Source organism: Glandiceps talaboti, chromosome 8 (genome assembly GCF_964340395.1).
Source record: "Glandiceps talaboti chromosome 8, keGlaTala1.1, whole genome shotgun sequence".
Taxonomy (NCBI): Eukaryota; Metazoa; Hemichordata; class Enteropneusta; family Spengelidae; genus Glandiceps; species Glandiceps talaboti.
This window is the reverse complement of record NC_135556.1, coordinates 22625720-22653157: the sequence shown is the minus strand read 5'-3', so window position 1 is coordinate 22653157 and position 27438 is coordinate 22625720. Positions and strand designations below refer to the sequence as shown.

Below are 27438 nucleotides of genomic sequence, written 5' to 3'. Positions count from 1 at the left end.
TATAATTACTTGAGTATACATGTACTTGTCAAATGTCTAAATTTACAAAATTCTTGTGAAACACAAAATTGAGTGTCAGCAGCAGCTTAGCTTGAATTATGCAAATTCTTAACATCATTTGTGAAACACAACGTTGATTGTCGTGTCAGCAGGTGAGCTTGAATGTGTGAGTACATGTATGGGAAATCAATGCTGTCATTATGTCTGGCTACTGTAAATAGGGGTGACCAATTTATATTCAGGTGTGAAGTGATTTTGAATTAGTCTAGTCTAGTTAGGTGCTATGATTGCGGACTTCTAGCAGGTTCAATTAATCTCTTTGCACCGTAGATGTCATTAACTAGAAATATGATTGATTGTCAGTATTTCGAACCAATTTATTCCCCCATTCCTTCATAGCTTGGGTAATACAGAGGTGGTTGTTATAATTTTCATTCATATTGGCTGTCATTTTCCATTTCAGTGAAGATTGCACATGTACACAAGTTGTAAGGTTGAAATACATAGGTGTCAGGGCTCAAAATAAGCATCAAGGGCATATATGTATAGACTACCAAACATTGTATCTTGACTACCAAATTTATAATGTGGTAGTCTGTTACACCAATGGAAATCAATGGACATTGTAGCCATTGCAAAAAGTTCACTTGTATGAATTTGACATCAAGCCCAAACGTTAAAATCGAGCCCTGGATATCTGTCATAAAAAGCAACAATGTAACTTCATACCAATATTAATAACCACCCACCTAACTATACCACAATCCCTCTTTTCCACCTCCCTAACTTTTCAAATAATGCTAAATATTCATTTTTCAACTGAAATTAATTTGACGCACAGTTTATGTATGTATGTATAAAAGTGGTAGAAATAAAATCTAAGTAGAGAACATAATTTTAGCTGTAAAATGAAACACTAAAGGTCCTCAATGTAGCAGTCTTCTATGCCCGGCTTCTATGGCTCACATTTGTTTGGTGCCTTGAATTTTAACTACATTCAGTCATTTCTGTTATTGATTAGTCTAGAACTATACATGTTGGCTCGTTTTCTACAAGGAATCTCTCCAAGTGTAGTCAAATGGACAAATTCTACCAAAATCTAGCTAATTCTCCAGTAATTGGTAACTTCGTTCATTTTACTACAAACTCAACCTCCAATCCTGAGTAAGTCACGTGACAACTTGATAATGTCATCACATTTATATCAATGCTCCAATACCACATTAAAGTACTGCTGTCAGTGGTATAGAACAGAATGTCATGCTAAAGAAATTTGACCATACGGTGGAGAGTGAGATTGTAGAAAATGAGCTTACACATGTAGATCTAGACTTGTCATTAATCTACTTTATTCACTGTGAGATACATGTAACAACCCAGTCCTACCTCAGTGTAAATAACCTTTTATTCTGAACACAACTAAAATGAAGTACCATCATTTTATTCAAAATGTCAACAGATTGAACAATAAAGGTCATATTTGTGTGTAAGTGCTAATTACACCAATTTTCATCCTTACATTACATTTGTATGCATGTACATACATTTGCATGACTGTATATCTACATGCATATGCATTACTGTATATCTGTGTACCTCCAGCTATAAAGTATATTATAACTTCAAAATGTGGGATTCGCGTCAAAAAACATTCACACATTCCTAAAAAAATGTACCCCATGCATATAGCCTGGAACCCTGCTCAGTATAGGATATTTGACTCTATGCTGTCTGGAACAAGGTAGTATGGATTCCAGCGTACCACTCATGTTTAACAATGTTTGAAAAAGCAAGACTAAGTGAATGTACTACACACACAAGAACAAAATGTTTAACCTGTCATTAGGGGAAGATAAGCATCAAGGAATTTACTTAGGGATTTATGGATCCACTGAAGAGATACATGTTGACAGTTTTTAATATCTATCTATGCACAGTAGCCAAGTCATGCAGATGAGGGAGATATGATAGCTTGGTCAATGAGGGATTAATTGCACTTCATGAACCATTAATGACATGTAGTTACCTTGGAAAATGTAGCTATATTTAGCTAAACGTCGTTCATTTGATGAATTAGGATTTGTCAAGTGCTGTGTGATATGACTTCAGCTGTGTGTTGAAACAGTTCGAAATTAGAACACTTATCCATGTGTATAGATGTAATAGCTCCATCTATACACAAATCCACAAGCTTCTGACTGTCGATCTCCTCGTGTAGGAGTCAGGTTTGTTTGAAGTGTATCTGGATAGAACATTAGTATTTACCTTGTCTGATGTAGCATGTAAATTATCCCATGTTGGAAATGGCTGTGCAACTTGGCAACTGGCAAAAAAGCTATAAAGTTTTTGTGAAAGTCACCAAGTGTGTAAAATCACTCTGTAAAAGTGTAAACAAATGTCTTAAATTTATATTTTGACATTCCCCTCTAAACTATACACCATTCAGAAATGACATAAATTGAACTAGGTGTAATACATGTTGCTTCTCACAGGTTAATAATCCTGTTTGCAAATTGCAGACAGTCAGTAAGTATGAACGGATTCTATTCTGATTGTCTTGGATTGTCAAGGGTTCCATCACTGCAAGCGTCCATATTACAGGATAAATGTGTGCTATTAGGACATAGGTTCAGGCAAAAATGTATCAAGAAATAACATGTCCAGCAGTCAGTTATAATAGTAAATGGAGTGCCTGACAAGTATTACCCACTCTATGTCTAATCATACATGTCAGATAACCATCCATCTAGTATTGGGAATGTCCTAGCTTTCTCACAACATGCAAGATGGTGGCCACCATGGAAAGCTGTTGTGAATCCCATGCTGTTCTGCATGCAGAACACATAAAGAAATGAAATGTCCTGCAGTGAGCATGGATTCCAGGATTCAGAAATTTAAAAATATTTTGATATATTGGCAATATTATTAGTTTCAAACATATTGATTTCACAAGATGTGTGCAATTCTTCATTAGGTAAATCCAATTTCTAATATTCTAGCCAGCGAGTATATGCATGCACATTTCGGGATCTCTTATAATTTCCTACCACCATATCAGCTAATTTATCTTGTCTTCAAGTGCAACTGTTGTTATTAAATAGTCAAATTTATGGGTCTGTAAACACTGAATTTAATGACAGTTCATTAGTTGCTATGAAATGCTTCTGTTCAAAAATTCTTTACATGTAATGATCAGTTTGAATTTTGCATGGGTCAATCACAGTTGAGATAGTACTGTTGAAAGTCATCCAGGAAACATTTTAACAAATCAGCAATATCACATTTCTTCAGAAAAATGACATGATGAATTTTTTTTGCAGAGAATGTGTACAAATAAACTCTGCTGTCTTCATATTTTGGAGGTGTTGAGTTGATATAGAGTCATTTATGCATGGAGACACATGTATGCACTACTATTCAAACTCGTGAAGGTACCAGGTAGTTGTTCTCAATGATATATTGTCATTCTACAACAGGTTAGAGTAGTGTAGTACTTAAGGTAGGGCTGTTGTACTCGTGTACCCTCTGGCAAGAGTACTATCCGCTATAGAATAATAGCTCACTATACAATGACAAGTAATGTCTATTATCAGTCACAATGAATTGCTTTAGTACAATACAAAAATACAGCTTGACAATAAAAACAGACTTTGTCCACTTTTACTGTGGCTTTCAGTGCAGTAAATGAAGCCTTTCTGTGGCTTCCCGTGTGACCTTGGCTGCCAAGTAACTGCATTGTCAGGGAAGTGACCCTGTCAGCTGGAAAACTGAAATACTCTAGGTGCATACATGTATAGATGGTATTGACGTAGTCAACCCAGTATTAAAGTTGTGCTGTATCCAATGGACAAAATGTCGATTAGTGATCTGTGTGAGAACTGGCATGTTAGTCAAAGTAGATTTCATGCCAGGGTTTGAGTCAGCTGCTTGGATATTGTAACATTGGAGGATTAAAGAAAAATGTTTTGAAAAATCAAATTGTCAGTTCAAATTTTGATATAGCTGGCGCCAGATTGCATTACACCTGTGTATAATAGGCTACATTGTGTGAAAAAGTAGGGAGACTTGTACTACTCAGGGAATACATGGTTGTAGGGTCTTGTGAACAAAACATCAGTGTAAAATTACATCATCTCATGGTCTTTTAAGTTCTAGTGATACAAACGCATCTGTCTTGTCAATCATATTTTTCAATTTTGAACCTTCACTTCGACAGTAACTATGTATATTTTAGTAAAAGCTACATTAATTAGTTAATTAATTAATTAATGACATTTATTAAGCATTATAGTAGTGCAACATGAACTGTAAAGACATAACCATTCATTCAAAAAAAGTAAACTCACATCCTGTACACCAGTGCATAGCTCCACATCTTCATCTGAATTTTGGCAAAGATCAAAGTTTTATATGTAAATAAAATTTGCAAAATAGTTTTATCAATATGAGTCCAATGTAAATGGGCACAACTACATGTACTGTAAACCCCCCCCCCCCCACACACACACACCCCAATCATGTTCTTTGACATAGAGACAACCATTTGCAATTGCAACCTAAACGTCACATCCAGAATGTGGCATAAAATCCAGGAATAGGGCAAATGTCAATGTATAGAAATGTACAACTACAAGCAGGTTACATGTTACATAAATTTTAATTGCATATTAAATGTCAACCAAGGTACATCATGGAATGAAAGGAAAATGGTTTCAGCATGAAATGATACGATATAACAAGACCACAATATGGAACCCGATACGTATAATGCGACAGAGTACTGCTGTATCAACAATACCATACGGAAATGTGTTTTCGTTGGTGTGAAAGCGTAATTAATTTTTCATGATTTTTACTGGAGGGATGTTTCTTTAACTGAATCATCATGTCAGTCTGATACAGTGTGTAAGTAGAACTGCAGGGTATGCATTGACCCAGAGATTCAGACATTTTAAACTTATACTACATGTACATCATCGCATGCATGTTAAATGCACACTGAAAGTAATGTCAGACACAAACCAAGCTAGCATGAATGTGCCATGTCATAAACACACTTTTAGCACTGGTGTCAACAATTACAGTTCCATTTGCAAAAGTAAGACAGTTATTTAAAAGATATGTGGTAATTTTGTTGATAAACTCTGCTTGTTCTAATGCAAAAAAGATGAAATGATGAATTGATAAAAATGGAACACTTGGCAAGATAATGAATTCTGTTATATACAGCTATCTGAGAGGCAAAGTACATTTGCTTGGTGTAAATTGAAACACACCTTTTTCAAAAATTCAGATCCAAAATAAGACACGAAAACATCAATAGAAAGAGTTCACTAAGAAAAAGGAGAAAACTTATACAAGGAAATAATTTCATCTCAAAAAAATGCAAATACTTTCATTTGCATATGCATGGCTACACAACTGTTATATTTACAAAACTTTTCAGTTTCTGCCTGTCATCTTTGTCATTATATGGTGTCTATGTCATCTCTTTGTTCTCTTCATACCAATGTGATAAATTGTCTCTGAAAAGCACAAACATCAAAATATCTATTATGTATTCTAGGAGATCCTGCTGTAAGAACAACCTTAGAACACCTACACTTGGGGTCAGAGGTCACCTGAACATAGGGTCAGGAGTGACTGAGCTGTCCTCAACTCAATAACAAAGGATTTTTCCTGACGTGATGATCTTAATCAATCATCTCATCAAAGCATAAAACACACTGTCTTATTTTGTCTGGACTCAATTGTGTGAAAATGAAATGAAAAGCAAAGACGACAAAATAATCAGCAGACCAAGAAAACTATGACATTGTTATCACCACAGAACAAAAATCAAAACTTTTGTTTAGCGGAGAAAGATTCAGAAGATGTATTAGCTATAGACTAAAACTGAAGAATGACTTGATAGATATCCAAATCTCCCACTGTACAAAGAAAATTATTTAGACTTTTATGTCAGTAGAAATAGCTGCTCCATGTATGTAAACTATGTTCTTTTCAATGCTATTCCTAAACAGTGTTTTTGTCAAGGGTGGTATTAGTAGGTAAAATCTACCTGAGATTTTATACCAGGGTTTCCCACCACAATTATAACATATTTGAAAACGTGCCAGTGTTACCAGATTTACCTCCCTGTTACTAAGTACTTACTGATACAGACTACATGTGCAGACAAAATATACCTTTACTTAAACTAATGAAGTGAAATATTCAGATTGAGAACTCAAGAAATAGAGAGCAAGAATTTCAGAAAAATGCATACACATCCTGTTTACGTAACCATGATTCTGTACAGGCTGTCATTTCATATAGAAATTACTCAGAACTTAGTCTAGTGGTATCTGTGATATCAAATCTCAAGAGCTCTCTTTACGATGATTTTGATACCATGGGTAGAGCTAGACTACTCAGAACTTGGCTAAATTTGACATGTATTTTTATTCCAAATGAAGCATACAAAACACTGTAGTAGTTCAGTTTTTTTGGCTGGTTGTTCAGTAAAAGATCAAAAGTTGGTTCAGCGTTTGCATACACATGTATAGTGATACTTCATCATACACAGTATAAAAAAAGTAACACTATGAGGTTATTACCAGTAGTTGTGAATTCGTAATTGAATAGATCGTAAATAGTATCATTTGGGTATGGATATTTTCATCAGAATTTCGCTGTTTTGAAAGATGTCTCAGTTTTGTTGTCATGCGCGATAACACCAACGTCGAACATTGACTGCTGTTTTGATGACGTTTAACATGAATATCATGACGTTTAACATCCCATATCAGAAAGTGATATTTCACGTTAAACGTCATCAAGAATGATTGATCTGAGCATAGGTATATGATAATATAACAAAGCACCAAGGAGTCATTTCATCTGTAATGGTTAATAACAGGGACTGATATATAAATGAGCCTATATGTCTTACTATAGAGGAGAGAAGGAATCACAGAATAATAGTGGATGTTTTTATAGAAATTTGTGTAGTGAATGGTATTGTCACTGGAACTATGCCAGTGTCATGCAAGGTTAATAGCTTTCTCTTGTCAGTGCATCAATTGTAAATGTTTACACCTGGTGAGGGACCATCTCAAAACATGTTTTGGAATGTCCTTTTATATGCATATAGTGGTGTGTAGTAGTTGATACGTTTCTTGAACCAACTAACAGAGAAAAGGGGACGCAATATTTAGTATTCACTTATTTATGTATGTATGTATGTTTGTGTATGTATGTTTGTGTATGTATGTGTGTGTGTATGTATGTATGTGTGTATGTATGTATGTGCGTATTTATGTATGTATGTATGTATGTATGTATGTATGTATGTATGTATGTATGTATGTATGTATGTATGTATGTATGTATGTATGTATGTATGTATGTATGTATGCATGTATGCATGTATGTGTGTATATGTATGTGTGTATGTATGTGTATATGTATGTGTGGTGTGTGTGTGCATGTGTGTGGTATGTATGTGTGTGTGTGTGTGACAATATTAAACTGTGTGTGAGCATACATCTGTCTGTATGGCTGTGTGTATGTCACCGTTTGTCATCACACAAGTGTTAAAACCAGTAGATTTAAACTAAACTGGTAGGTTTATTATTATACATTAATGTTGACTTATACTGCGTAGTTTTGATCAGGCTGTTTTGATGACCTCTACACTGTGAAATAAACCCATATAGTAATAATGACATGCCAGACTGTCTTGTTTGCCAAGACTCTGACAACGTGCAAGATATTTATCTCACACCCTCTATTCACCGTGTGAAAAGCTCTGAAAACTTACAGTTAAATGTCGTCTTTTGTCCCGTATAAAAGTTGATAATAGACTATAGTATATGTCAGATTGTGTACGTGTTGATCCACCATGCCTCCTTCACTTTGATGTGTGATAACCTCACACATTACTCAAACTATAATGTTTGAAAACATTTATACCAATATTGACTTTAGCAGCACATAAATCACTTTTAAAATGAAAATTCATCTGTGTTGGTAAACTATAGCATCGAATTAAACATTTGCTCCGAACACAAACTTGAAAATTTCAGATACACTTTTCAAGTTGTGTTTGGAACAAAAGTTTATTCGATACTAAGTCACTACATGTTACTTATGAACGAACAGTGAAAGTGATGAAATGTATAAATGCTTCAGCTTCGGGAACAGAAAAACCACTCAGTACATATGTAAAATACACGACATCATGTACATTGTATTAAAGGTTATCTTGGGATAGGTTAGGTTATTGACCGGTGACCATTGTCGATGGTTAAATGACCCTCAAGAACATACATTAGATGCAACACTAGAATTTTAGCAACAAATTGTTTTATTTCATTTCCAAGAATTGCGAACTCTTTCTTTTCTCCTATACACTGTTGCCCCGTGGGTCTTACCATACATGGATATGTATTAGATGAATAATGCATATTCATGGCTATATATCTGATGGAAATAAGCACTTAGGGGCTTAATTTACATAATGGAAGATCATGAAATGTTTCTTCAGAGCCCAAAGTATATTTTTATTTCCTGGAGTGGTGTTCCCTTTAACCACTGAACATCCATTACCTCTCTCTCACCCCTTCTCTCTCTCCACCTCTCCCCCTTTCCCTTCCTCCCCTCCCTCTTTTCTTTCCACCTTCCTCCCTCATTCTTCTACCCTCATACGTGCACATGTATCCCAACCTAACAATATCTTATCATATCTCCATGACAGGTTATATGCATCACCAGATAGGCCTCCCACTGTTGAACAGAGAAGAGTCAGTCCATATAAATGGACAAGACAAGACTTTGATCATCCTTCCTCTGATATGGACAAAGCCAGGAAATCACTGTATGGAAGGCTTGAAGAAGTCACACGATGTAAGTATGGAGTACACATAGTGTTTCATTACTACTGAAATGTATACGAGAATGAATGTCCCCGGACTCTTGGTTCATACTCAATAATAAAAATTTCTGTTCACAGTCAAAAAATTTCTTGGAAGCGAATACCAAATTTTCGCTGACTTCTTGTCAGAATCAGTTCTTTGAGACTTCAGCGAAAATTTGGGATTTGCTGCCAAGAAATTTTTGACTACCGTAAGTAGAAATTTTCATTATTAAACATTTAATGATTTAGTGTAATGCTCAGACAGTCAATTACTATATTATATTTGCTCCCTTTTTTTACACTGATGAAATGCCAAAAAATGCTTATTTTATACTTTTCATATAGTTCTTTGTTTCTTGATTTTGTAAAGCTAAAAGTTTCCCCCTGTTACTAGCAATGTGATCAAGGACTGTACAAGACTAGTGTATAATATATAGGAATACATTGCATATTTGTACATGTGTATAATCGCAGCCTTTTTTCAGGGATATGCATGTATTGTATGACTCAAATAATGTTTATCATAATTAAAAGCCCACTTCAGATAAGGGTTAGAACCTAGGTGTAAAAACATTTGTTTGGTGGAGCTATAGAAAAAGTTGGTCCAGAACAAATGAATGATCCCATCACTAATGCAATGACCTGGGATTAAAACATAACCCTTTAACTATCCTTTTTGTTTTTTCTTTCTGTTTCAGTAAGTAGAAACTTTCCTCCTTATTCTAGTCCAGTTTCCAGTAGTAATCCTAGTATAACTTCCCCAGATGTCATCTCACCTTCAACTAATATAGGTATGTATGCTAGTTTAAAACTTCTTAGATGCCAACTCTCAAGTTGATGAAACCTTTGAACTGAAGTTTGTGCAAAGATATCCAAGCAATCTACATGTATATCCTGCAGCTGATTTTAATGTTATCAGTGAGAGTTTGTCCCAAATGTTTGCTGTAACACAAAAACATCTAACAGTTTCCTTACACTGTATAAACCTGGTTTGCCTAAGATATAAACCATTTCTGACTGTATTTCGTCTTTAGGCAAGAAAATACTTAGAATATTTATTGTGTATCACTAACTGCCCTGTACATAATTTGATAAAGACCACGATTAGATTTGTGTTCCTCTTGACTGTACTATGAAAATATTGGGGAATAACATCAGTCGATGAACTGCTACTGTTGACAAAGAAATCACTCGATACTCTTCTCTGCTATCCTATTTTTTTTGTTTTCTTTGTTAAATTCACAAAGAATGTCTTTATTTGTATGTGTGACATAAACCTCTTTGCAGTGTTCTTAACAAATGGTATAAGTTTGTCTGGCAAGCTTTGTGTAATCTGAATACCAATGTGAAAAGAAGATATTTCAAGCAGCTCTGAATAACTGCAGGATTGTAAACAGGGTGCACAGAACCAAAAGTGTTAATTGTCAAATAATGATCACAATTCTTCTTTAATATTTGAGATTGACAGATTAATGACAGCATCCATACTGTTTTCAACTACATTGTATATGATAAAAGGGATAGGCTACATCTGAAAAAAGTGTCCCATTAATTAACTAATTAATTAATTAATTAATTAATAACGTATTAATTATTACTGGTAATCAAGAGATCTACAACATAGCATTTATAGGGAAACCAACAACAGTTCAATGACAATGACATTTTTAGCACAACTGAACTGAAGGTTCAGTAGTGCTATAGGCATGGCAAAGTGTCTGTCTGTCTGTCTGTCTGTCTGTCTGTGTGTGTGTGTGTGTGTGTATGTATGTGTGTAAACAACTTAAAGTCAAAAACTGCTGAACCGATTGCCATGATATTTGGTGGGGCCATTACCTTGGGTGTCTAGTTGGGAAATTGTTCAAATCAAAATGATCGCATCACAGGTGTGTGATTTGGGTCAAAAAATGTGATTTTTGGTCAAAAAACTTAAACTCAGAAACTACTGGGCAGATTGGTGCGAAATTTGGTGGGAACATTCTTTAGGGGGTGTAAAGTAAGATTTGTTCATGACATGATGATTCCATCAGTGATATGCAAATTAGGGCTGAAAATGTGTCTTTTTGGTTAAAAATCTATAATTCCAAAACTACTTAGCAGATTGGGCTGAAATTTAATGGAAATGCATTTAGGGATGTATGGACGAAGATATGTTAAGCATACCATGATTCCATGAGTGATATGGAATTAAGGTGTAAAAATGAATTTTGGTCAAAAACTTATATCTTATAAAATACTAAGTGAATGAGTTTGAAACTTGGTGAGATGTTTCTAGAAGTGTTATTCTTTGTCATTGCTTTTCCTCAAAAATCTTAAACTCTGAAATTACCCAGTAGATTGAGCTTAACTTTGTTGAGAATGTGTAGATTTGTCCTCATTAATAGCTGACACAGTGAGAACAGTACATTGTTAATTAACTATAATGTTTACTTTACTATTTCCTCTGGTGGTAAAGCCTGTAGCATGGCCAGTTTGGTTTATGACTGGATTATGTAATATATTGTAAGACAGCTGTTTCATCACCTACCCATATAAACTGAATGTAGCTGGCTTTTACAATATTACAATAAGACAACCAAGAAAGATAAACCTGTTACATTGGTATGACTTGGTTCCAAATTGATTTTAAAAAATAAAGAAGTACAAAACCTTGTAGACACATCCCTTTAAAGTTTGATTAGGATGTTGCTATACTTGTCTTGTACACTTCCAACATAGGATGGCTGGATTATGATGATGGAAATTAGGTATGAAAATTTTGTTTTGGTTACAACTTTAAATCTTCAAAAAATTATATATCTATCATTGCCCTGAACATGAAGTTGTGCGGCAACGCAATATTTGCGCTATTTTTTGGGGGATGCACCAGGAAATTGTATTGGGATCAAGATTAGAGCAAAACTGCATTAAACAATGATATACAATCATTTTATGCTTAAAATCAACATAACTATGCTACTAATAATCTTTACGACCTGGATATGGGTTTGTGGACCAAGGTTGTATGGCGGAAGGGCCTGACTGTAGGAGGACCTATAATCCATACTACCGAGTCCACAAACCTATATCTGGGCTGTAAAGGTAGCATAGAATCTAAAATATTGTCTCCCCATGATTCATTTTCCTGTCACACAGCTCAGTGACATGTATGTATTATATTGCACACAGATTTTATTTGCAACAACAAGTTTGCACTTGCTTAAAAGTGACATTTGTCGTGTCTGTCACCTCAGTATAGCATTACATCCTGTTTTGATCAAATCAACAAATTTTGATACAAAACAGGAATGCCCTGTCACAAAGGATAATATTTAGTGATTATTAACAACATAAATATTCCTACATAAAATAGAAAGTTCTACCCACTTACTTGCAATCGCCTTTAGAGAAATAAAGCATGCCATGAGAGAATGAATATTAATGAGGCATCTAGATCTATGATAAGTTTCTAAGTGGTCCACAACAGTAAAATCCAATTATCAATGGTACAGCATGCTTATTCTATTTTTTCACGTACTACTTCAATTATTTTGTTTGTTTTATTTCTTTGTGTATTATCTTCACTGTATTATTAGTATATCATATATTTTGTTTTTGTATATTGTTTTGTTTTTGTGACGTTTCTTTGTGTTGCTTTTGTATTTTATATTATAATTTGTAGGTGTACGCAAAGCTAGTAGCCAAGTACATGTATCTCTTACCCCTCCCTCTTCACCTTCACCTCGGAGAGTGTCTTTACCTGCAGGAGCATTACAAAATAGTGGTGAGTCTTGGGGAAAAGAGTCCTTCAGAGCCCAATCCCCCTGTCTCCTTCTTTTTCACCATCCTCCCTCCACCTCCCTTATCAATGTAACCTCTTAAAAGCCTTGACTTTCTTGTCCCTCAAATGCACACAAGTGCACATGTACATGCACACACACACACACACACACACACACACACACGCACACACACACACACACACACACACATACACACACACACAGACACACACAGACACACACACACACACACACACACACACACACAAACAAACAAACAAATACACACCACATAGAATACGTAATATCCACACTTGTGTACAAACTTAATTTTTGCAATGCAAGGTTAGGGTAAAAGGATCAAGTTACATTGTATTATAGAATTCATAGAGCAATTATACTTGTTTTTATGTAAGTGCATGACCATATATGGATTCTATTTAGACCACTATTCTTTTCAAAACTATTTGCTTTAATATGGTTACTGGAAAACAGTATCTTTCTCACAAGAAATTCTGAACAACCTCCTTAAAAGTTCATTTTTTTGTGATAATCAAAGAGATATTGAAAAAAAAAAATGACTACTTTTGTTATACACAGGTACAAAAACCATACAATCACCAGCAGCAATGCCAGCTGTTGGTGGTGCTGTGGGAGTCCCTGGTGGAGGATCACCCAGACATCAAAGACATCAAAGTGAAGAAGAAAAACTAGGCATAAGTAAATTAGAAGATGTTACAGATGTACAGATTATAGCCAGGATGCAAGAAGAAAGTAAGTCATACGATGTTTTGATTTTGTGAATCTTTGAATCTCTGTGAGTCTGTAATGAGTGCAAGTAAGGTGTGGTTGAATCTGTGGCTGGAAAAGGAAATCATGTTTGTGAATGAGACTATTGATGCATTAGTTTTGTGATATTGATTTCTGAAAGGGTTAACACACAAATTCACGGAGATGTAAATTAAGTGTATATCCATGATTCTGTAAGATGTAATGAATGGCAATACGTTTTTGAAAATGTTGTTGTATTAAAGGTTTGTCCATACATGCATATGTACGTACGTGTATGCATGCATGCATGCATGCATGCATGTGTGCAGGCAGACAGACACAGACAGACAGACAGACAGACAGACAGACAGACAGACAGACAGACAGAGACAGACAGACAGACAGACAGACAGACAGACAAAATTATTTCAGAATATACCTATGTGTTATTTTGTTGCACTTTAACTATTTCAAAAGTCTTAACATCTGTGATGGGTACTGATTAATCTTTTCACAATAACACAACAATTGTATACTGGGAACTAAAAGTGAACACCACTTACCTTTCAGCAAATGTATCACCATGCAGTTATTTACTGTTTGTATGAGAATCTCATGTTATGAATTTCTCACTCATAATAATGACACTTTATCATTTACTTTGTTTTCCACTGTGACATAATTTTGTGCTGGATTTTGTGTTTTACATTATAATTTGTAGGTTTACGTAGAGCTAGCCAAGTAGCTCTAACCCCTCCCCAATCACCTCGGAGAATGTCATTACCTGCAGGACCGATACAAAATAGTGGTGAGTCTAGGTGAAAACAGTCCTCATTACACCCTCCCTCTCCCTCTCCCTATCTGTATCCTCCCATCCCCATTCATCAAACAGTCCACTTTATACCCTGCTTCTCCTTTATGAAAGTCCTCATTGTGCCCTTTCCCTCCCTCCCCCTCTCTACATTGCTTCTCATCAAAGTCTTCATATTGCCCCTCCCTCCCCATATCCCTTCTTTTTAAAGTCATCATTATACCCACTCTATACCCCTCCTCAAATAGTCCCTATTGCATCTTCTGCCTTCTCTCGCTATCCTTTCTCATCAAACAGTCTTTTGTGTATCCTCTACCCTCCCTCATGTTCCCATCTCTTTCCCCTTCCTCTCACAGTCCTCATTTGCCTTTCCCCTCTCTGTCCCCTTCTCCAAACAGTCCTCATTACACCTCCCCTCCCTCTCTATGTACCCTTCCCTAAACAGTCTTCATTACACCTCACTTCCCTCTCTCTGTACCCTTCCCTAAACAGTCCTCATTGCACCTCCCCTCCCTCTCCGTGTACCCTCCTTTCATTACCCTTTCTGCCCCCCTCCCTATTTATTCCTCCTCATCAAACAGTTGTCATTACACTTTCTGTCCTATATACCCTTCTATTCCTCTACCTATCTACCTATCTAAATCACCTTGTTCCACCTTGACTTGTGGGTGGCTATCAAATAAAGATGTCACCTATAACGTAGTCCTACAAGTTACCTTTCAAAAGTTAAAGAAACTACATCATATAGTTTCCAAATTATTATCAATCAAAGATCTGTCATAGTACATGTAAAGATCAAAACATTGAACACTCGTAAAATCCTACATGAATCTTCGTAATGACTTTCCCCAGTACCCACTTACATTATGATGTACTCATTCATAACTAGTTAACATAAACAGCATATACATCTAACTTTTATTAACCAATCACAATTCATTTTTGCCATCATGTAAATAGTATGTATGATTTTTTTGATCATTTAAACATGACCTTAAGGTAGTTTGTTTCTTGGAAATAAACAGTATAAACTTTTGCCTTTACTTTGTTCAAGGAAACTCCAACCTATTCTCAGTTAAAATCATGAACAATAATGACTGTTCACCTGGCTATATTTTTGAACACAGACTGAAATGATCTATAGACACTTCAAAATGGCCGCCAAACACTATATGGATTGATGAATAATAAACTGAAAACAAGATATCAAACAACCAAATTTCAGTAACGAATTCAAAAGGGTCAGGAACAAAGCTTACATATTGCAATGTTTTGGGTGATTCAAGCTACTGTGATTTTCAAACAAAAAATTCCCAGAGGCACACTCTACCTTAGGCTACTTTGAAATTTGGTAAATATTTCAGTATATAGAAATAGCATTTTGTATATAACGAATCATTTTGATATTAATCTTAGACTAAGATATTAAGATGAATATTTCAAAGATGCCCTCCCCATAAATCTTGTCTTCCCAATCCCCAGGACTGAATGATGTGTATGTAAATGGAATTAAATCCAATTGTTGCATGATGCAGGGTGTGGAACAATATGCAAGGACTGTTTTCATGGGCAGACCCATGCATTCGTCACTATCACCAGCCTTGACTGTGTGTACACTGTTTACTAATACACCTTGGTTTGAAGTGTGTATCACTGTGCAGTGACTGTGTGTGTGTGTACAGCATACTAATATACACTAATTACACAATATTCACCCTTTTTTGAGCTTTCAGCCACAAATGGAAGTATGTATGAGATTTGTACGTCTTTACAGTTTATGATGTGATTGGTGTAAAGATAATGTTAGCATTGGATGCATTACTTCAAGCAAATCTTTTAATTTAAATGATATGTTAGTTTGGTATGAAAGGGGGGGGGGGGGGCGTGGCTTGCTTACATGTAACAATCAGATATTAAATTACAATTCTACTATCAGAAAATATGGTAATTAGTAAGACAACATGTATTGTATCATATGTAATTATTATAAGCCAAGCAAGAGACTCTGTTTTATGAGACTAACAACATTATATTTGATGTTTGGCATCAGGAAGACGTAACCCTTTGAATACAAAGTGGGTAACACTTTGAATACGAAGTGTGTGATGATCTTTACTCTTAGAATAATGGTATGACAGAACACATCACAGTAGTATCATTACTGATTGAAGTCCCGTCTAGACAAGACTATAGTTTGTCATGATCTCAATCTCATTATCACCAACACTTTCACCTCAAATGTCACATAATAGTAACATGTATGACTCATAGTGACTAGTGTGGTGTACCTGAAGATCAGATACTTCATCCTTCATGATAATAAGATGCAGTGTGTCTGCTATGGTGTATAAACGCAAGCACGACAAATGACAGAAATCTCATAAATGTACATTTTCGTGATTGCACATTTAAATGCAAGCAGTAGAGCAGACCCAGATTGCATAATGACTAATGAATCCAACAGATTTTACCCTCCTTTGCACAAAACTATTCATAATCATATCATTTGTTGCAATATCATGATGTGGAAATTTCAGTGTTTTGTAATTTTGTAAAAAAAAATGATGTGTACATATATCAAGGGTGTTATCAAAGAAAGCTGCAAAACAAGGATATGAGAAGTCAAGAGAGAGAGAAAAATAAAAGCACAAAGCTGTATATCTTGCAATATTATCTTGGTGATTATAGGTCAAATAGAGATTTATATGAAAGTAGAGAATATATTCAAGGTACTAAGATGTCTAAAGAAGTATGGAAAGATAGCCTGTAGTACTGTGTACAATTTATCAATTCACCAATAATTGTAAATATGTTATTTGAAGGGGCTTATAATCACAGACAGGAATGGTTCTTATTTCTGGTGCAGCTAAAAATTTATTTTTTTATTTTTTTACAACCATGCCATTCCAACTTATTGATAATTCCAAAATGTACACACTTATTATAATATAAATACAAAATGCTGATTATAAATTCAATTTGGAAAAAAGCAAAAAAAAAAAAAAAAAAAAAAAAAAGCAACTGCTGGTATTATACTCAAGTTATCAAGTGGAAAATGGTAGCCATGATAAATTGTCATCAATTCATGATATTGTTCAATTTGCATAATCAACACATTTGTAAAGCAACATTACACAGATTCTGACAACATAGTCAACATTACATGTAATTGTCAACACATTTGTAAAGCAACATTACACACGCTGTCAACATAGTCAATGTAACAGTTATTACATTTAATGGTCAACACATTTATATTTAGCAATATTACACTGGGATTCTGTTGATTTACACTGAGATTCTGTTGATTTACACTGGGATTCTGTTGATTTACACTGGGATTCTGTTGATAAAAGATATTGCAAACCATACAATTCTAGCCCAAATATTTGAAGGGACTGGGCTTCTCTTTATAATTACAAATAAATAGATTTAAATGATATTTTAGTACCAATTATTTTATTCCGACTATCACACATTTCATTCAAAGTGTGCTAGGAATTCATTGAACTTTCAACTCAACACAGTGGTTGATACAGTACTGCTGCCATGGAACTCAACACAGTGGTTGATACAGTACTGCTGCCATGGAAGGAATTGATTATATGTCTGTTTGATTTATTTATTTATTTATCAAATATTGGTTTAAGTCAATATGACATTTAGAATGGACCAAATTAGCTGTGAGACCTCATACTTTGTCAGGTTTTAGTGAATTCAAGATATGTCCAAGAAGAATGTGTGCAACAACGGTGTGCTCATTAGATAAATGTCTGCAACAACGGTGTGCTGTTAAGATAAATGTCTGCTGATATACATGTGTATGACTCAGTAAATTGTTCACAAAATAAGATTTTATTTGTTTGCTTTCATTAGTGCTGTTATTTATTTATTTTAATTTTAATCAAGACCTTGGTAAGAGAAGAGTAGATGTTGTAAGAGTGAAACAAGGTTGTAATTCAAAGAGACTGTCATCAAAAAGTGTGAATTTTGACCCTTAATGCCTCTTGAAAAGTGTGATGGTTGCTTCATTGTTTTTAGCTTTGTAGCTGGATGTTCTCACATATACATGGTGATGTGTCTTCCTTTGTTCAATAGGCTAGTAACTCTAAAGCATTGCGTGTTTACTTGCAAAATATATACCATGCACACATGCAAAACATAATTGTGAACATCGTTATTTTCATACAACTTTGTTTGATAGCATATACTTTGATATATACCGGTATGTGTTTGACGACCCTTAAATTCTTTGACCTTTTACTTCAGAAAATCGTAACAGTACCAGTCCCAGCTACAAACCAAAAATGCAAATTTTATGGTTTTTGTGTCAAACCAGGAAGACGTGCCATCTACAAGGAAAGGTGTTCTTTGCAAGCCTGTCAATTGAATTTTTCACAAATTAGTTTGTGTGAAATTAGTTATGTTCACATCATTAGGCAGCACAAATACAAATAAAAACGTTGTCTATACCGTGATGAGGTACCCTATTAATTTTGACCTGTCTGTTAATATCTTAGGTTTGAGACAAGCTACTCATCAAAGTGCATCACCTACTACTTCTCCAAGGAGAGTTTCAGTGCCCTCCAACTTACAGCCACACCAGCAAGACCAGTCACAGCTTCACCGGAGTAATCCACAGTTGCATCACCAACAGCAACAACCTCATCGAAAACACCCACAGCAAATGTACCATCAGCAGCAACGACTACACCAACAGCAGCAACAGTTACATCATCAGCAGCAGCAGCAGCGGCAACAACATCAACAGCCCCAGCATCACCAGCAGCAGAGACAGCAACACCAGCCCCACAAACAACAGCAACTACACTATCAGCAACAACTTCAACAGCAACAACAACAACAACAACACCTTCTACAACAACAGCAATTGCAGCAGCAACAACAACAACAACAACAACAACAGCACCATCAACAGCAACAACAACAACAAGAACAGCATATTAATCATCACCCTCAACAACAACAACAACAACAACAACAACATCACCGGCAACATGCAAGACAACAACAACAACAACAACAACAACTAACACCTGAAGAACAGCAGCAGCTGTTAAATCATCAGTACCAGAAACAACAGCAGCACCGACATCGACAACATCGTGAACAACAACAAAGGGAACACTCATCCAGACAAAGACAATCAGACAATGAATTTGTTGGGGAAGACTTTGAACATGAACAGAATGCAACTGTTGTACTCAGGAGAAGACCATCTCTAGAACGACTAAAGAAAAACAATGGAGGTATATATAACCTAGCACACACGCATGAGTTATGTGGATATGAGTTACTTACTAGTATGTTGATTTGAGTATAAATATCAAGTATGTGTCAGGAGTTTATGTTTCCCAGTTTGCTACTAATAGTATTAAATGTAATATTTCCAGGCCAAAATACAAAGTATATTCACACCATAATGAAAATAAAGTACTTGGCAAGTTTTGAACAAAAGCACCCATAAGTACAGTGATATTGGAAGACGTAAGCACTTTCCAAACACCCTGCATGTACTGTACAATATTGTCACTGTTCTAACTTTACATATTTTCTCTAGCCAAAGTGCAAGTGCTTTGTAGCCAGTCATACAAACAGTTAAAATTCCATGTTATATTCCATTGTACCAACCTAATGTTTTCCTGTTCCTTAACCGCTCAGTTTTCCCAGGACAGGAACTGTTCCTGTTCCCTTTTTTAGCGGGAGTACATGTACCATAATACTAAAGATGGAGTAAAAACAATACATTGGGTCCAGCGTATTTCAGTGTTGATGAGAGATTTCATCTTTAGTACTATTCTGTCATAGCTCATAACTTTATTCTGTGTATTAAATTCTTGTTCTCATTTCATGTATATTTCTCATTCTATACTGACAATAACATACATGCATGATGGATGTACATATAGCCTGATTTATAAAAGTGTTGGGGTTTAATGATCAAGCATTGTACTGAGAGCCTTATTAAGCCTAGTCAGGTGTGCATTGAAAAGGTTGTCGAACAACAGCCAAAGGATGGCAATACTCTTGTCTTGGTACAGCCCTTGTACAACGCAACCTTTGGACACTTGTAGATAGCCTAAGGGGTCTAACAACTAGACTCAACCAAAGTAGTGCTAAGTGTTAAACTCACATCCAATCAGAGTTTGGCTCTTGTACAATGAGCTTGATCATTAAATGAGAACACTTTTTAAAATGTGGCTGTACTTTTGTTAACTTCACAGATGATGGGGTCAAGAGGTATAGTTTAGGAGCTTCTCTAGCAAACCATCATAACATTACACCTAATGATCTGGCTAATTTACATGTTGGAGGTGAGAAATTATCAAATCACTTTACTCATGTGAATGACTAATGGTCAGAATATCTGTTGAATGCCATAAGCAGGGTGTTAATGTTTGCCAATATGGTAATGACATCCCAGGTGTTTGTGTCAGAATTTAAGGGGTCTGGTGCTGATTGGTCTACTTGCAATTTAATTATGCATGGTTATGATTGGTCAAAGTGGAGTCAAAGGGAAGTAGATGATCTCAGTGAGATGTATGAAGTCCTTTGGTCACATTGCATGGTACAGTATCATAAATTTCTGGAAAGATTGAGGGTGGTCTTAAAAAAAGTATGTTGTGAAGGTGCTATGAATTGCCTCTGAGTTCTCAGTGAATTGTCTCCACACAGATAGGAATATAACAGGTACTCAGAAAAAGGGCTTGGCACAGAGTAGGGAAGGGAATTTTGAGTTGTCGTCACACAAATTGGAATATAAAAGAAACAATAGCAGACAACCTCACAGGAGGAATTCCTTGCATTTCTTTCAAAAATTATAGTCAGAAAATAGTTATTTTGATAGTGCCTCTGTATCAAAGTATTACATGTGCTAAGCATTACAAATGGACATAACAGAACCTGGACATTTAGATGTGACAAATGACAAGGTCTTAAATGATTAAGAGTACTTATCGTGGGAAAGGGCCTTTTGAAGAATTGTTACAGGACTAAAATCTTAATAATAGTTGAGTGTAACAAATGAAAGCTATCATTCTGATGATAGCTTTCACTTGTTACACTGAATTTAATGGTTTTAAGATGCCAGTCAAACTTTGCTTTCTCTGTAGATGTTGTAATTTGGTAAATCATTGAATGTGTGGTTTCAATTAACCAATTACAGTAAACATACATGCATGCATACATGCATGCATACATATGATACATACATACATACATACATACATACATACATACATACATACATACATACATACATACATACATACATACATACATACATACATACATACATACATACACACATGCATACGTACGTACGTACGTACGTACGTACATACATACATACATACATACATACATACATACATACATACATACATACATACATACATGCATGCATGCATGCATACACACACACACACACACACACACACACATATATACATACATGTACATGCATAAATACATACATACATACATACATACATACATACATACATACATACATACATACATACATACATACATACATACATACATACATACATACATACATACATATATATGCACACGTGTGCACCCCCACACAAATGAAAATAAACTGTAGACTCTCAAACTTATAACCGTTTAAAAAATCTAGATGACTGCATCACTAATAAATTATCTGATTGTATTATCAGATCAAACCAGTTACAGCATGCCAAACTTAAACCGAGGAAGTCGACGTAAGCAAATGTCTCCACCACCCCCAACGCAGTCACAAATGCAACCTCAAAATCATGAATCAAGACTTCGACAGCCTAGTCAAATGTCACACCTCAAGTCTCCTTCACCTACCAAACTACGGACAGTGTCACCACATCGTAGCAGTATACCAGTACGTAGTAGTGGTGATATTTCCCCACATCGTAGCAGTTCACTACCTAGGCCAGTCAATTCTAGTCTTCAAAGGTCAAGAATAGGAGGAACACAGGGCAATCATGGTAGAAGGTTTGTAATGTTTAATTAAGACAATTTTATCAAACACAACTTTTGCTTAGAATGTAAATATCAGTCTGTAGTAGTATGTAGTTACTCTATATCACATATCAAGTGTGACACTTCCCCATGGCAACTGAACTCTTGCAACCCCCTCTTCAAAACCCTCAAATGGCTCCACCAATGGATTTCAAACATTAGGTGATGCCCACTATTCTCACTTCAACCCTTTTTGAAATGTAAAACTACCCTTAACAAGATTGCTAGGATTATATTTCAAACTGGAAATTTAGAAATTTGCTATTCATAAATAAATAGAAAAATGTTGGATAACCTCATGATATTGATTGCACCTTGACACACCATGATATTAAATGCAAAATAAATATCACCACCAACACTCCTCCTCACTAATTGGCCTGGCCATGGTTTACACCTGGGCACACAGTAATATGTAAAACTAAATACCATTACAGTCTACCACTCCTCTAATTGGCCTGTCCATGGGTTATCCTGTGGGGGAAAGGGGCACACAATATGGTATTATGTACGATGGAATAACACCATCATTCCTCTCATCTGCCTATGCATGGATTACACCTGGGTATTTGATGATATTATGCAAAACTGAATACCACACCATTCCTCTTATTAGCCTGTCCATGGATTACACCTGGGTATTTGATGATATTATGCAAAACTGAATACCACACCATTCCTCATATTAGCCTGTCCATGGATTACACCTGGGTATTTGATGATATTATGCAAAACTGAATACCACACCATTCCTCATATTAGCCTGTCCATGGTTTATGCTTGGTTATACAACATTTTTCAAAACTAAACATCACTACAATAACCCATCTAACGTGCTTGTCTATGAACGTCATCACCACACAGTATATAGTGCTTTAGCCTTTACCCACAACTCGCGCCGATTTGTATGCTTAAATGTTCCATATTTCATAGCTGCCGCTATCATATTTGCCTAATATATAACACAAGTATGCTTACTAATTTCAATGAAATTTGCAAATTTAGGATAAAATGTACCATCAAGTAAATATTATAATGTTATGAATAAAGTAATTTCAACATCAATAATCACACCACCTTGGGTAGTCAGTCTGTACAAAAAGTGTTAACATGTAAATTTCTTTTGTTATACCCATTCAGAAAAATCAATATCCTTGGTGGAGTCATAACAGGTGCGACAATTTTCCTTGGTTTCTTTGCAAATATTCTGAATGTCTTTCAAGAAAGTTAAATGAAAAAAATTAATAAAATTACAATCGCCTTCAACCCAAGAATCATTTTGATATCTGAATGATGTATATGAGTATACCGAAATTCATCAGTAACAACACTATCCATCAAAAATGTCAAAACATGTTTTCACAGAATACTGTGAGATTTGACTGAATTTTAATGTCTTAGAGTACAAATCATAGAGTTGTGGGTAAAATACTATACTGTGCACTGTCCCTTCATTGACATGACAAATCTATTTGTTTTGCCTGGACATAATGATGACAGACATGTATCATACACATTTTGACAATTAGATATTAGTCCCCACTATTTGTCTTTGTTCAGCCAAAGTGACCTAAGGGGCCTTGTTACTACGAATCGCCAGACAAGTAGTGACAAACCATTAGTTCATAAAAAAATATAGGGGAAATAATAGCATTATACCTCCTGAAGCAAAATTCATGAAAATCTTTAGAAAATTACTAGCGATTTGGAATGTGTTGACTTTTATAATGTAGAATGACCAGGATATATAGTCCATATTTTCTGTTCAGAGACAATAACTTGGCCTGTGTAGGGTATAAGATACTGTAAATGGATGCTTTGTGGCTTGTTTACACCAAAATAAATCAAAATTAAAACGGAATCAGTTTCACTGGTAAATTCTGAATGATCCTAGTTAATGACGACAAATAAATTTCAAAGCAATATGATATGTTTACTCAGAAAAGTGTTGTGGCTGTAAGTAAAGTAATCAAAAATTGTTTATCCACCAAAATAAAAAAGGGGGGGGGGGCAAAATGTTAGAAATATTGTGTTGCTGTGGAAATGTATGTGTCTCTAAATAAATAAATGCATTCAGAGCACTAAACTTTTATACATGTTTATACTCCTCATGTCACTTTCTGTTCTGTTTGTCTTTGATCCAATCACTGTCAATTATAGTGTACTTGTATGATACAGAATTCTGATATCTGAACTCAGCTAGTATTTGCTGTATAAAACATAGCATGATATCTGAACTCAGCTAGTATTTGCTGTATAAAACATAGCATGATATCTGAACTCAGCTAGTATTTGCTGTATAAAACATAGCATGATGTCTGAATTCAGCTAGTATTTGCTGTATAAAACATAGCATGATGTCTGAACTCAGCTAGTATTTGCTGTATAAAACATAGCATGATATCTGAACTCAGCTAGTATTTGCTGTATAAAACATAGCATGATATCTGAACTCAGCTAGTATTTGCTGTATAAAACATAGCATGATGTCTGAACTCAGCTAGTATTTGCTGTATAAAACATAGCATGATGTCTGAACTCAGCTAGTATTTGCTGTATAAAACATAGCATGATATCTGAACTCAGCTAGTATTTGCTGTATAAAGCATAGCATGATATCTGAACTCAGCTAGTATTTGCTGTATAAAACATAGCATGATGTCTGAACTCAGCTAGTATTTGCTGTATAAAACATAGCATGATATCTGAACTCAGCTAGTATTTGCTGTATAAAACATAGCATGATGTCTGAACTCAGCTAGTATTTGCTGTATAAAACATAGCATGATGTCTGAACTCAGCTAGTATTTGCTGTATAAAACATAGCATGATGTCTGAACTCAGCTAGTATTTGCTGTATAAAACATAGCATGATATCTGAACTCAGCTAGTAATTGCTGTATAAAACATAGCATGATATCTGAACTCAGCTAGTATTTGCTGTATAAAACATAGCATGATGTCTGAACTCAGCTAGTATTTGCTGTATAAAACATAGCATGATGTCTGAACTCAGCTAGTATTTGCTGTATAAAACATAGCATGATGTCTGAACTCAGCTAGTATTTGCTGTATAAAACATAGCATGATGTCTGAACTCAGCTAGTATTTGCTGTATAAAACAGCATGATATCTGAACTCAGCTAGTATTTGCTGTATAAAACATAGCGTGATATAACTCTGATATCTGAACTCAGCTAGTCTATGTTATATAGTATATACTAACTCTGATATCTGAACTCAGCTAGTCTTTGTTGTTACTAACTCTAACCTGTTCATTTTTTTCAGCACCTCAATACCAAGAAGTGGATTAAGCGAACATCGGACTAGGGATGAAAGTTGGAAAGAAGGGTGTTTCTAAATGTTTTTTGTACAGTACTCCAGTGAAGAGGAAACCTTGCCACCCCTGAAAAAGAGTTAGTTTTAAAACAACCCAATGGTTTGCCATGTTGGGTTTGTTAATTCTCATTAAGATGTGGGGTGGAAAGCAGTTTAATGTAAGGGTTACAGAATTTGTTTATATGATAGAATCATGTGGGTTAAATTATAAATTAGGGTAAGGGTTTTAGGGCAGTTGGTAAGTTCTTATTTCCAAACAGATAAAAACTGATATATTTATAGTGACATGCAGACAAGTTTGTAGGATGGTTACAACAGTCATGAAGCGTGAGGGTATGGTGTACTTCAGTGCTAAGCTCATGCATGCGTTTGAGTATACTGTGCTTGACACAAGAGCATCTATAGGTGTCTACATTCTTGTTTTGTCTATTCCCTTTGCTGTTGGGAACATGCACTGTGTTAGAGAGCAACTGCTGATAATCCCTGGAAGCATTTTGAAATGTGGATCAAGGTGTGTCTTGTTCTTGTGTCAAGATTAGAGCAGTCAAAAGGCATGCATTGTGTTTACCTATTGAGGGCGCCCTTCAAGACTGCCAATAAAATAAGGACGCCTTAATAATTATCAATATAAGATATTCAGATTTGATAGAAACTTAGTGAACTCAAGTGTTTCTAAAATACAAAATTAAGGCACTTGGAAAGTTTATACAGAATTTTCATTAATGATAAGTTATTTTCACAATTTACACATCACCTGTTAAACATTGTGAAGTTCAAGTGGACATATGGATGAGGATTGGATATTTATTTTGGATTTTTAATTTACAAACCAATTTTATCATGGCTTCCTACTTGAAAAATCAATGTGAAACAACATTGTTCAAGTCCTTGTTTGTATTAAACTCAATACACTGCGAAAAATTTAAAAAAAAAAAAGATGTAAAAAGTTTTGTTATTGTACGTACAATAACAAGCATTTTACACCTTTATTACGTTTTGCAATTTTTTGAGTTACGAAGAAGGACTTGGCATATGTTGTTTCACATTGATTTTTCAAGGAGGATGCCATGATAAAATTGGTTTGTAAATTAAAATCCAAAATAAATATCCAATCCTCATCCATATGGCCACTTTAAATCATCAAAGAATGAAATGTACAAATTACATGTAGATAAAAGCAACCATATCAAATAATGCTTTCCATATTAAACATGGACACTATCACAGCAAATATCACACAAAATAAGTATTAGACAAAATATAGTAATGGTGACTTTCGATAAAAGTGAGTTCACCAATTGCAGGCTATTTTGATTATTGAGTTTTACATTTGAAAGTAGCCTGTTGTAAGACTAAAACTGATATCCCTAGGCTTACAATGAAACCATAGACCCTACACGACCTCGTGTAGGGTCTATGATGAAACTAAGTAATGGTGTGATTTATTACCTTCTTGCCCATTTGATCGATATGTGTCAATGAACTTCAGGACCAATGTGCATTTGCTATATTTTGCCCATGCCATCTACATTCCTTATGTTGATATCATTTGTGCTGTCACAGTTTGTAAGTTTTGTAAACAAAAACATAAGATTTTCTAAACAGGATATGTTCACAAATGCAGTTGAAACAGATACATTGTAGTAGATAATGATTGATAGTCCAGACATCTTTGCAGTCAAACTGCACCACAAGTGGATGACCTCTTCTGATTAGCTGATCCATAAAATGACAATGGCTTTTCGATCATGCAAACCAATAAGAGGGTGTTTTAGTTGTGAGTGTGGGTTGACTTATCTTCTTTAAGTGCAATG

General features: G+C 35.1%; 1 protein-coding gene across 1 annotated transcript in view; it reads left to right on the top strand.

Annotated features, from left to right (window-relative positions):
- The window catches only part of LOC144438882 (uncharacterized), a 36437-nt gene extending 9914 nt beyond the window's left edge, over positions 1–26523 (top strand). Inside the window, exons 2-10 of the mRNA XM_078128095.1 lie at positions 8741–8889; positions 9598–9690; positions 13261–13434; positions 14153–14239; positions 18763–18931; positions 19037–19512; positions 20488–20577; positions 21949–22258; positions 25574–26523. Coding sequence (XP_077984221.1) covers positions 8741–8889; positions 9598–9690; positions 13261–13434; positions 14153–14239; positions 18763–18931; positions 19037–19512; positions 20488–20577; positions 21949–22258; positions 25574–25646 — 1621 coding nt within the window. The 3' untranslated portion in view covers positions 25647–26523. The remainder of the gene's footprint in view (positions 1–8740; positions 8890–9597; positions 9691–13260; positions 13435–14152; positions 14240–18762; positions 18932–19036; positions 19513–20487; positions 20578–21948; positions 22259–25573) is intronic.
- Positions 26524–27438: the final 915 nt, after the last annotated feature.